General features: G+C 31.7%; 2 protein-coding genes across 2 annotated transcripts; one reads left to right on the top strand and one right to left on the bottom strand.

Annotated features, from left to right (window-relative positions):
- The first annotated feature begins 1,207 nt into the window (after positions 1-1,207).
- LOC129905825 (SWI/SNF-related matrix-associated actin-dependent regulator of chromatin subfamily A-like protein 1) lies at positions 1,208-9,211 on the top strand. Its single transcript, XM_055981414.1, has 9 exons — positions 1,208-1,851; positions 1,912-2,263; positions 5,435-5,790; positions 5,852-6,002; positions 7,906-8,070; positions 8,136-8,286; positions 8,357-8,488; positions 8,546-8,740; positions 8,811-9,211. The coding sequence occupies exons 1-9, from the start codon at positions 1,311-1,313 to the stop codon at positions 9,009-9,011; spliced, it is 2,244 nt and encodes a 747-aa protein (XP_055837389.1). The 5' UTR covers positions 1,208-1,310; the 3' UTR covers positions 9,012-9,211.
- Positions 9,212-11,416: 2,205 nt separating this feature from the next.
- On the bottom strand, positions 11,417-12,550 carry LOC129905824 (uncharacterized). Its single transcript, XM_055981413.1, has 2 exons — positions 12,432-12,550; positions 11,417-12,321 (listed from the first exon to the last, which is right to left on the bottom strand). Exons 1-2 carry the CDS (start codon positions 12,471-12,473, stop codon positions 11,587-11,589), a joined length of 777 nt encoding a protein of 258 aa, XP_055837388.1. The 5' UTR covers positions 12,474-12,550; the 3' UTR covers positions 11,417-11,586.

Genomic DNA, 12,550 nt, shown 5'->3' with positions numbered 1-12,550 from the left:
TGGTCCTGGCAGTCCATATATAATAGGTCAATGGCTGGTATGCTACCCATGGTAAAAAATTATCAGTAAACGCTGATATTTATACTTCTAAGAAACATCTTAGGAGTATCTTATAGTGGGATTATAGGTGCGATGAGAAAATTATCTATAAGCATACTATAACGATGTTGAGAAGCGTTTAATCCTATAGGAATCCACGACAAATAATATCCTTAGAAGCTTCTTATTATGATAACAATTTTACTCTTGTAAAGCTTTACAGGTGTACAAAATGTAGCATCTGGAAAGGTTTATAGAAGCTTCTCGATTGTTCTTTGAAGGACGCCAAAATATGTAGTATTTTAATAAACTGCAACTTATGCGAATTGCGTTCCACATTCAAATAAACACGACTAATGTCGAATTCCTTTCAATTGAAAAATCGAATTTTCGGCGATCTCGAAGCGAATTTTTTCTGAAAATCATGTTCCATAGAAAAAAAATTCGCCTCAAACGAAGCAGAATTCGAATTTTTTTTAATCCTTCTTTTTTGAGAGATTTACACGGATTGGCACACACACTTGGAACATTTGACATTTCTCAAACGTCAAGCTGAAAGTTTTCTTCGTGTTGTTTGTTTATTTGAGAACACCAACTTCAAATAAAGAGAAAATTTTAATTGAAAATCGTATTTTTATTGCGGAAAAATATTAAATAAATAAAAAAAATAATGTGCGATCAAAATATATTTTTTCCTGGCATAGTTCTTGTGAAAAAGTCAAATTACTGTGACTTTTCTTCTCGTAATTATCGTCAGAAAAATTTTTCTCTGTAAAACCACAGCATACGGCCAAAATAATAACCTTCTACTTCATCTTCACTCAGATCTTAATAATAACTGCAATTTCCCTTTGATTCTGATTAAAATAAATCTATATTACCGAAGAAAATAAACAAAATTATTGATCAAAGGAATCTCTGGTTTTATTTTGCAGAAATTGTTTTGGTTTCAGCTTGACGTTTGTGTAAAAATTGTTGTCAAATGACACACATACAATCGCAAAAAGAATTCGGTCTGTTTTCATGTTCCTTTTTAACACCAAAAATTCGATTTTTTTGAGGCGATTCAAAAAATTGAAAGGAATTCGACATAAAATACACTGACGACTGAGATTGTTTGTCTCACTTCCTTGAACACACCTAATCACTTCAGAAAATTGAACATGCCAATTTTTCCCGCTAACAAGTGTCACAAACAAAAATAAAAAATCCATTTATCCAAATTTGTTTAAAATTTTATTTAAATTATATTTAATTAAAATTTCCATATAATGTCCACATGTAGTGCTGCAGAAATTGCTGAAAAAAAGCGTATCGCATTAGAAAAATTAAAAGCCAAAAAAAATCAAATTCCGAACAAACCAACAATTGTACCGCCAAAGAATTCAGTTCACCCACCACAAACAACAAATTCTTCTCCATCTGCATCAGCCTCATCCGCTCCAAAAACAATAACAAGTCCAGTGCAAACTTTTTACAAATCCAATTCAGAAAATAAAGCATCAGATTTTTTAAAAGCTATCAAACAAAGTTCAACATTTGCCAATCGAAATGAGGCAAGAAATTCAACACATCCTTACACGAGACCTAATGGCAATAGCAACAGTCCACAGCAGCAGCAATCTTCAGCTGGGAATAGTGTGTTTAAAAATGCTCTCACAACAGACAATAAATCAAAAATAGCACCGGTTTTTGTCCAGAGTGTTTCATGTACCTGTTATTTGATTAGTTGCTATCGATTCGCCGTCAATCCGTCGGGATATCATACACAACTTATTGAAGTCTTTAAATCAATACCTTCCAAGGCTTATGGTTAAAATGATGACTTTGTTTTGTGTTAACAAAATCTAACTGAGTCATTCTCTATTTCAGATGGCAATACAAGAATCTGGAGCTTCTCTGTAAATGACTATCAATTAGTTCAGGACAAATGTGCTGGCTTAAAGCCGTACGTTGTAATAGGAGTTATTCCTAAAAATATATTTAAACTTTGTCAGACACCAGTTAAAGAGCCAGATCCCTCGTGTCTAGCTTCAATCGAACCCAAGCTTGTTGAGAAACTATTGCCTTTTCAAAAAGAAGGAGTTACATTTGGAATATCGAAGCATGGTCGGGTAATGATTGCCGACGAGATGGGACTTGGAAAGACTTATCAAGCTTTGGCTATAGCTGACTTTTATCGAGAAGATTGGCCACTTTTTATTTGCACAACAGCTTCAACCAGGTAACTCTCACTTTTAATCTCACATATCATGATCCTGAACATTGCAGACAATTTATCTACTGACGTTTGGATAGCCACCAAAGTCACAAAAGTCCGATTAAACGGCGATTGCTTTGTATTATCAAAATATAGGGGCGATTTTTTTTTTCATCTGTTTTAACAAAAAGGTTATGGCAAAAAAAGGCAAAAAACACCAAACAAATAATTGAAAAAATTATTATCTGCAGTAGTGGACCGATCTTCATAAAATAAATGCCAATCGCTTCGTTTTATCAAAACCTAAAGGCGATATTTTTTTAGTTTTTTTGTTTTATTTGTCTTAACAAAATAGACCGATTTCAGATACGGTAATCGATTGTTCGTACAAAAATTTCTATTCCATATTTTTTTTTTTCAAATTTTCATTGACCTTAACAAGAAAGATTATTACCAAAAGGTTAACAGCCTTATTCATTAGAATCCAGGGAAATTTTTTACATTTAGGCATAAGAACTTCATAATAATTTTATTCATGCGAGATTTTCCAGGTCGAGTTGGTCTGAAGTAAGAGCACTCAGTCAGTGTGTGAAGGGTCTCGGGTTCAAGTTCTGAAGGAGCATTTTTGTATAAACTCCTGCTCAAAATTAACGCACACATTTTTCTTCAGAAGTTATACCCGTGCATCTTATTTTAAAAGGCTTGCAACAGTATTATCAACCAAAAAAAAGATAAACCAAATTTAACAATTCAAGGTCTGAAAACTGATTATAAAATAATTTTTGTTTTTAAGAAGAAAAATTTTTTAAAAATGCAAGCGGGTGACGGTTCTTTCCCATAAAATTGTATGCAATACTTGGTATAGTCTCCTCTAGCGCATATGACAACCTAGAGTCGTTTGTTCATTCCAATAATTAACTTTTGAAGGTTTTGTTGTAACACTTCTTTCAGTTTTCAGTTGATCAAGACTGCTTGGAGTTGGATTTCGGTCGCGAATGCACCTTTTCAATATTTCTTACACATGTTCTATTGAATTCAAATCCGGATGTCTGTGTGGTCAATCCGAAGCTGGAATATTAAAATCTTGAAAATATTCTCAAACCACTCTAGCATGCACTATCGAGGGCATCAGTCAAGTATTTTTGGGTACTAAACTTGGAAGGCTCACTTACTCCGTAGGTGTTGAAAAGCAGATTTAAAGTAAAGTCCTGCTATTATGCCACAGTATCATGGTTATTTTCTCAAATGAGAAAATAGTGATCTTAAATTCAAGGTATGGAATAAAATGTTCGTCGGAAGATTTGGGGAGAGATTTGCTGAAGTCTGTCTGTTAACCCGCGAACCTTTTAGAGAAGAGTAATAAAATTTCATGGAGTTAAAATAAATAGGATGTGCGTTAAATTTGAGCAGAAGTGTATTTTTTTTTATTTTGAAAATTGTAGCAAAACAAAATTAATTAAAAAATAACACTTTTTCCGAAACTACATATAAATCATTAATTTAATGTGAAAATAACAGTTTTGATTTAAAAATTTCCTTATGTAGGCACTATTCAACCCCCAAAAGCGTTTAGCTTATAATGTCTCTATTCAACGTTGCATAAGTTTTATGAATAAGGTTTTCGTGTTCAGAGGCATTATAAAGAGTGCATAGCGTAATGAATATGGCTGTAAATATTTTCAAAATGGGACACCTTTTTTAGTTTCCTATTTAAATTTCTTTGTGCATTTAAATTTCTTTGTGCATTGTGTATTACAAAAAGTAGCATCGCCAACACTGATGTTGCTAAAAGTATCAACTCCAAAACCTAATTTGAGAAAACAACATCGACAAAACTAAATACAAATCTGAAAAGCCAGACGATAGAATAACACTAACATTTTTTTAGTTCTTTTCTTTAAATAATTTATTGCTTTTTTTGATGAAAATAAAGTAACTTTTTACTGTTTTTTTTTTTTTATTATTCATTCTCTGAGACGAACTTGTTGCGCTTGGACGTGACAAAATGAAGAAACACTGTTAAGAGCAATATTGTCTGTTTTTGAAAATATTTCAAACAAAAGATATGAATTGATTTGTCAGGAACCTTATTCTAGCGAAATTCGCAGTATTTTAGGGATAAAAAAAAAGTTAAATACGATCCTGATTTTTGGGAAAAATTTAATACTTTTCTGATTGATAAGCATGTTTCTGATTCATGAAGTTGATCAAAGATTGGTTTTGATAAAAACTAAAAAAAAAAATGACGATGTTGGCGACAAAATGAATTTCATTGTCGATGCTTTAAACATCTTTAAACATCCATAGAAGATGTCTAGTTTGCTGTCAAGCAGAACTGGGCAGAAAAACAGTACACTGTAGTAAGTGCAAAAATTGGACGCATTTAAACCATTGAATAATTACAAATAGAAGTGGACACCCAGGGAAACTTCCGCTGTAAAGTAATTGTCGCTTGTATCGTGCATTGAATTAAAAAAGCAAATCCAACAATCCAAAAGCAAAGCCAACAATCCAAAAGCAAATCCAGCAGCCATAACTTTTTTGTTAACACAAATAAAATTGATAAAATGAAGCGATAGCCATTTATTTTTTGAAAATCGGTCCATTATTACAGTGGTGGCGAAAGTCCAAATTTGTTTAAATCATTTTTTTTTTTTTTAATTTTTGGCCATAACTTTCTTTTAAAGACAAATAAAAAAACTAAAAATTATCGCCCCTAGGTTTTGATAAAACAAAGCGATTGATATTTATTTAATAAAAATCGGTCCATTATCACAGTGGTGACGAAAGTCCAAAATAAAAAAAAAAATGTATGTGTTTTTTTGTTGCGTTTTTTGGTTATAACGTTTTTGTTGACAAATAAAAAAAAATTAAAAATATCTCCCCTAGATTTTAATAAAACGTAGCGATTGCCATTTTTTTATGAAAATCTTTTCATTATAACAGTATTGACGAAAGTCCAAAATGTTTGTAAATAATTATTTGGTGTATTTTTTGTTGTTTTTTGTCCATAACTTCTTTGTTAAGACAAATAAAAAAAATAAAAAAATATCGCCCCTAGATTCTGATAATTTTTCAAAATCGGATGAGTTTTGCGACTTTGGTGGCTGTCCAAACCTCAGCAGACTAATTGTCTGCAAAGTTCAGTATCATTTCATATCTTGATTAATTGTATTTCTTTTTTGTCTTAATTAGAGATGCCTGGGAAAACCATGTACAAGAACTCCTCCCATCTGTTTTAGTTCATAACATTTGTGTTCTAAGTACAAAACAGCAATATATTGGTGATGCGAAAGTACTTATAACCAGCTACAATCTAATGGAAAAAAGTATGGAAATGCTTTTGGAGAAAAAATTTGGTGTTTTAATTCTTGATGAATCACACACACTCAAGAATAGCAAAGCTAAATGCACTGTTGTTGCAGATAGATTATCTACACAAGCAAGAAGGGTAATTCTATTAACCGGAACACCTGCACTTTCAAGACCTGTTGAATTGTTTAGTCAATTGCAAATGATTGATCGAAAGTTTTTTAATTTTATTGACTACAGTAAGTACTTCTATTATGGCTTTTAAATATTATAGCTGGAATAATTGTTTTATTTGTTTAGCATCAAGATATTGTGCTGGAAAGCAAACAAATTTTGGTTGGGATGCATCCGGGCAATCAAATCTAACTGAGCTGAAAGTTGTACTCAAATTAAAATTCATGGTGCGTCGAATTAAAGCAGAAGTTCTTCCTCAGCTGGCTGAGAAGTTAAGGTATGTTAAAAACAAAGTCGTTCATTTATTTGAAGCCTTTTTTAATTGATGCTGACTTTTGGAAGTGAATAGACCCGAAGAAATTTCACACTGATAATAGGAATAAGTCTTCAACTTTGATATTGATTGATGTTACTTTATAACCCGAAAAGTCCGTCCCGAAATCTGCAGAGTTTTCCGATGTAATTTTGTTTTGCTAACCGAATTCCTAGCGTAGTGCTTAATGCAAATTAAAATCCAAGTTACGACGTTTAACATCTTTATATGTATTATAAGACTTAAATTTTGGTATGTTTTCGTTATACACATCATCAATCTACTGCGATTCTACCACGTTTTCTGGAGACTTTGTTTGTCGCTGAAATCTGTATCCGTGATAGTAAGTCTTAAGCTTTGGTGAACCTTCCAAACCTCGTCTGGTTTTAAGACATTCTCTTTCTACCAACGCTTGGTAATCATGGTTTATATTTTTTTTACTGTAAGGCAAGTTTAGAATTCGTAAAAAAAATCGAACTCAAAATAAAAGGTAGGTTTTCTGTGGACCCCTCTGTATACCTGCCTCTATCTCAAACTACAACCCAAATCAAGAAAACGATTTGTTTTAAATTTGGTAAATGAGAGTTTTAATAGATTTCCTGTAAGAGAAATTAGATACCTGTCATATTGTAGCCAATAGGCTATAGCAAGAAAAATAAAGAATAAACCGGTTTTGGAATTTTCAGGGGATGAATTCCAGAAAAAAGACACTTGGGAGATTGTTAATAGAAAAGCTTCAGAAAATTGTGTACCAACTGGTGAACAAGCTTAGTACTGAGTGCCTGGATCATAACAAACTTGGAAAAATAACTCATTCATGTACGAGTATTAAAGAGAGTTCCCGAAAGAGTAAAGGCATTTTTTAGGAAAAAGGCAAAGAAACGAAATATTGAAAAAGGGTTGTGTCCTTTATTTTCATCAAATTTTGTGACCCTTTAAAAATGAATTAAGTGATGGCGTTATGTCTCACATAACAGTAATAATAATCTCTCTACACAATAAATATAATAAAGTTATTTTTGAGGATTTAAATTAAAGAATTAGTGAAAAATAAGTGACAATTTTCATCGGTCATAAATGTGGCCACCTACTGTATTTTCTCAATAATGAAATACACACTTTTTTTTTTGAAAAATACTAAAAAATTTATAAAAAAATTTTATATCAAAAATTGTTTTTTTTTTTCACTCAAACGATTTTCAATCTTTTTTCTCAAAATTCCAAATTAAATGGCATAGTCGTCCTAAGTAAATTTGCTATCGTCTATTAATCGTCCAAGCATAATCGTTTTCATGATGATAATCGAGTTAGAGAAAGCAAAAAAAAAAAGAAAGCGTTATCGTTTGCGACGATATTGATTATTTATTGAAGTTACGATATTGAGTTACGGAATGACCCCAATGTTGACCAGTATTATGTATTTTATTGTTATTTCAATAATTCCCTTTTTTACGATAGAATAGGGTTGGTTTTGTCCTCATTGACCATTAAATTCTTTTTAGCCATTTTCGATGGTCACAAAAGCGTCCCTGATATCAAACTGTGTTCTTCCTGTTGTGTTATTATGGTCGGCATATGCAAGCAGTTGGAGAGACTTTTGAAGTATTGTGCCTGGAATTACGAGTTTTTTTTTCAAGAATGATTTAAAAGAAGTCACGTGAAATCGGTGCGCCTTATTTTGAACTTTTTTTGGACATGAAATGTATCAGTGATTTCTTTACCGAGCATGACGAATCGAACAATTCAGTTGAATTTTTTTTCATTGAAAGCAATAGATTGTATAGAAATAGCGTTTAAAATTCAAACAATCGAATTAGACTTAAAGAGTTAGACCAATTTAATTTTTTTGTGTTTTTATTTTCCAAAGAGAAACAGTTGTGCTCGATCCATCACTCCTCTGGCATGGCTCGGACGTAGACAAAACCTTACAAACGTATACGGACGATTTAACAAAAAGTAAAGGCAAAGAAAAAGAAACCATACTTCTTAGATTTTATGCGGAAACAGCTGCTGTTAAAGCACGTGCAGTGTGGTAAATTTAAATTAATACATTTGAAAGAAAATAAATATATTCAAATTTATTGAATTTATACACAGTGAATATCTCAAAACTCTCATCAAACAAAAAACGAAATTTATCGTATTTGCTCATCACAAAGTCATGATGGAAGCTATAAGTGATTCATTAGAAAAACAAAAAGTTAATTACATTCGAATTGATGGAAGTACCAGAAGCGATGTCAGAAGTGTAAGTTGCAAACTATCCGTTTTGTTTTTTGATAGTAAACCTGATTTGATTGATTTTAACTTTTTTGCAGGAAATGGTTGATATATTTCAAAATAAATCATCATGTAGAGTGGCTGTACTATCATTGAAAGCTTGTAACTCTGGTATAACTTTAACTGCAGCCGAAACTATTGTCTTTGCTGAATTAGATTGGAATCCAAGTGTAAGTTTTTGACATTTGTAAATAAACAATAAGTTTAATTTTTTTTTTAATTTATAGACATTGGCTCAAGCTGAAAGTAGAGCTCATAGAATAGGTCAAAAAGGTTCTGTGACTTGTAGATATCTTATTGCTAACAAAACAGCGGATGATATCATTTGGAATATGCTTAAAGAAAAACAAGATGTTTTGAATAAAGCTGGACTTTTTTGTGAAGATTTACAAGATGCTACACATTCTTCAGCTCCCTTATCGGTAAATCATAAAAATTAACATGGCATTATATTATTTTAATATTCAAATAATTTATTATTTTTGTTTTTAGGTTAGACCAATTGAAAGTTATATGACTCCAATTAAAAAAGTTAATAATGCAATACAAAAACCAAACGAATCAACAACAGCAACGACTATCAAGCCAACGTCAAATAATTCGACAGCTCGTGAACCGTCGAGAAAAATTGAAGAGAATTTCGAAGAACTCTTCGATGAAGACGATGATGCTTTCACAGATTTGAATTTTTGATTGACTGTAGATTTGTATATAATGTTTTGTTATCAATCACCTAACCAAATTTGTTATACATTAGAATCTTAACATTGCGAATTTTTGTTCATTAATTTTGTATTTTGAACATTTTTTTATTAGCTCCATTACTCCAGGAATGCATAGATTGGAGAATACTAGGTATTGCCTAAAAAATATATATTTTTGTTATAAAGTGATACTGAATTTCTGTTTCATTTGTGGGCAGGGAACACTTCTTTTCAAAAACTTCCAAAAGTAGAATTTGGATTGGATTGGATTGAGACCGCAATAAGTAAAGAAGAAAAATGTAAAAATCAATAAGAAAACTTGAAGTAAATTAATTCGACTTTTAATTTTGATTTTTGTTCTATTATTCTTTGCATTTATTTCTAATTAGCATCTTTCTATCCTATTGCAATCAAGTGGAATCAATGAGGAATTTTCATCTTATTTCCAAAACTATAAATTCGTCACAAGGAAATCTCTTATGTCAACATAAGATGATTTTTTTATCAATTTTTTTTTTAATAGTACAAATTTTTAAGACCAAACAATTTATCGTTAGTTTGTTGTGGTATATTATTTTAACTTTCATATAAAGTATTTCACATGCCCTTATGTAGGTAAAGAGGGCATCGAAAATCGATTTTTTTTTAAAGAAAAATCGAAAAAACGAGGTTTTGAAAATTTTGGTTTTAAAAGAGTTCTTTTTTAAAACATTCGTGAAAATAGGTTAAGTTGTTTACGGAAAAGTCAGAGATCAGAGTTATGACAAGTAAGATACATTTCAATTTTTTTTTTTTAATACATAAACATTTTAAATAAAATCGTTAAAACCGCTATTCAAACAAATGCATTTTCCCGCATCGGTTATATGACAAGTAAAACTTCAATTTTTCATCTCCCTAGTTGGCATAAATTCTACTTCTCCGGGGTAGGTTCTAGGTCGAGATAGAAGCAAACACTCTGACAAACAGAATTGCGGTAACCATTTGTATACCGTTCTCAATCATAGCAATATTATGCAACGATTGTTAGATTTACTTAGATAATTGTTTACAAATCCTTACTTGTCCTAAAGATAGTACAAGAAGTCGAATGTGAATGTGTACACAAATATGCTTTTGTAGTAATATATGAATAGAAAAAACTCGTATTATATATTTTTTTTCAAAATAGAAAAAATAAGGAGTTGCACTCCTCACTATTTGTTTCCAAGTTGCCATGAATACTAATTTAAAATTGGAATTTAAGCCCGCCAGAAAAGCAATTAATCCCCTCCCCCACCCCCAGCTTTCAAAAATCATCCACCGTTATTACTCGTTAAAATTAAGAACTTGAATATCGGACAGAATTAGTCCCCAAATGGAATTCATTCGAAAGTGATAGAAACATACGCAGACCTTGTTCCAGCGACGTCAACCGTCAAAATTATCAGCTGAATTTAAACGTGGTCGCGTGTCTTTGGACGATGAAGCACGTCAAGGAGGGCTGATAACAGCAGCCACAAAGAAAACCATCGATACGGTCAATACGATGGTGTTCGATGATATGCGTATGAAGTTTAGTGAAATAGCTATGAGGATATTCGAACAAAAGCTTCACAAACTTAAAAAAATTGTATGTCGAAAGCGATTCGGGTCCAGTGAAGAAGTGGAAAAAGACATAAATGAATGAATGTTTTGAGGATGATTTTTGAAAGAATTCCTGCAACCAAACCAAATTAGATAAAAATTTCAAAATTGTCATATCGTCGGCTTAGAGTGTAAACCTGCTAACTCCACATAAAAATTGATTTAAAATACAAAAAGCTTTCAAATCTTATCATCCATTCTTTTACATTTAATAGTATGAAATCTAAGGAATAACTTTATGATGTCTTGAATTTATTGAAACATTTAGATATATTTTATTTTTTAACAATTTTGTCACCAGTGCACTGGTGACTCTGCAGTGTAAAAGTGGAGTTAGCAAGTTTACACTCTAAGCCGACCGACGATATAAGCTTATGAAATTTAAGCCTTTGTGGAATTTATAAATTTTCCCTGACCCTATGACTGCGTCAGACCGAGAACTTTTCACCTTGCGAATCACTACTTTGACAATTTTTGTCTCTCGGTATTGGCCCTCTTTAGCAGTTTCCAACATTGGTTTTTCTTTCATTAGGAAAGTTACTGCCGAGTTTCAAATATTCGGCCCTAGCGAGGTAATCCGTCATCCGAATCGGACAGTTTTTACCTGTCAGAAACACACATCGAAGCATATTTCGTATGAAATCAGAGAATTTCCACTCCGACGGATTACCTCGCTTGGGCAGATTTTATACTCTGCCCGAACCCTTTGTTTCAAAGTCCATTGATGGTTTCACATGGAGAAATTTTCATAATACAGATAAATGCTTTCATTTTTTTTTTCTTTATTTACTTAATTGTACATATAAACAGAAGATATTAAACAAAAATATATTAAAACTAGCACTGTCAAATAACATTACACTTAAGAAATTTAAACTAAATAATTTGAATATAATGCTAACAATACAACAAGACTAACATAATTTATGAAACTTAAACTAACCAAACTCTTGAGTTGATGTAACCATATTTTCTAAATTAAATAAAGTATATTGATCTTCCTGAGAAGAAAATCCTTCAGATTGTCGTTGAATCATTGGCAAACGGGTTGTATTTTTTGGTGTTTCATTATACCTCTCTGGTTTATTTCGAATGCCAGGAGAAGGAGATCTCCTGTGGTCTCCCTCGTTCCTCTGTGTACTAGAAACACTATTTGAGAATATCGGCGGTAGCTCAAAGCTTTCCTCTAAGCTTCTAGAAGCATTCAATAAACCAGAAAAGCCAGGTAAAATCTCTGTGGATTTAGGTTGAGATGGAATAACAGTAGCAAATGTATTGTCTGCTGATGTATTTGATTGTGCAGTCATTTGTGTATCATTGATAATGACAACCTTAGGAGAGTTGCATTCTGAATCTGACGAACCATTTATCAGGGGCGGCAATGGTTCAATGGCTTCTGCTTTTCTAGTTAGCCATTCAATTTTGTATTTACGCTGCGAACGTTCCTGCCATGCCAAGTATTTAGCTTGCGGATTTGAAAACAATCGAGGAATGTTTACTTTTAACCATTTTAACTTTTTACTTTTTTTGTAAGTTGATAGTTTGTCTTTGTACTTTTGTTCAACTAAATATACTAGATTGCATCGGCGAAGATCAACTTTACATGGCACTGTCATGCAGTGTTTAATAACTTGTTCGTTTGTTATTGGAATTTCAGCTATTTCATCGTAAATCTAGATAAACAATTATTAAAAGTTACATTCAATAATTTAGTGAGAATGAAAGAAACTTATTGGAAAGTTAACAAATAGGTTATTATCATTTATATATTTTATTTACGTACATCCAAGATATCGGCTTCGGCCAATTTTTGGAAAATATCCATTATTTATAATTTATTAAAGCAACAAAACAAACAAATAAACATTGAAAAACATTTTTTTAAATACATTTTTAATTTTG

Source organism: Episyrphus balteatus, chromosome 1 (genome assembly GCF_945859705.1).
Source record: "Episyrphus balteatus chromosome 1, idEpiBalt1.1, whole genome shotgun sequence".
NCBI classification, from domain to species: domain Eukaryota; kingdom Metazoa; phylum Arthropoda; class Insecta; order Diptera; family Syrphidae; genus Episyrphus; species Episyrphus balteatus.
The sequence above is the reverse complement of the archived record's forward strand: the minus strand, read 5'-3'. Positions and strand labels throughout refer to the sequence as shown.

Bases quoted from the DNA above. Each gene is read 5' to 3' on its own strand.
- LOC129905825 (XM_055981414.1), top strand. From the start codon at position 1,311: ATGTCCACATGTAGTGCTGCAGAAATTGCTGAAAAAAAGCGTATCGCA. The intron at 5,791-5,851 runs GTAAGTACTTCT...TTATTTGTTTAG, and splicing joins TTTTAATTTTATTGACTACA to CATCAAGATATTGTGCTGGA. The intron at 8,287-8,356 runs GTAAGTTGCAAA...ACTTTTTTGCAG, and splicing joins CCAGAAGCGATGTCAGAAGT to GAAATGGTTGATATATTTCA.
- LOC129905824 (XM_055981413.1), bottom strand. From the start codon at position 12,473: ATGGATATTTTCCAAAAATTGGCCGAAGCCGATATCTTGGAT. The intron at 12,322-12,431 runs GTACGTAAATAA...TTGTTTATCTAG, and splicing joins CCGAAGCCGATATCTTGGAT to ATTTACGATGAAATAGCTGA.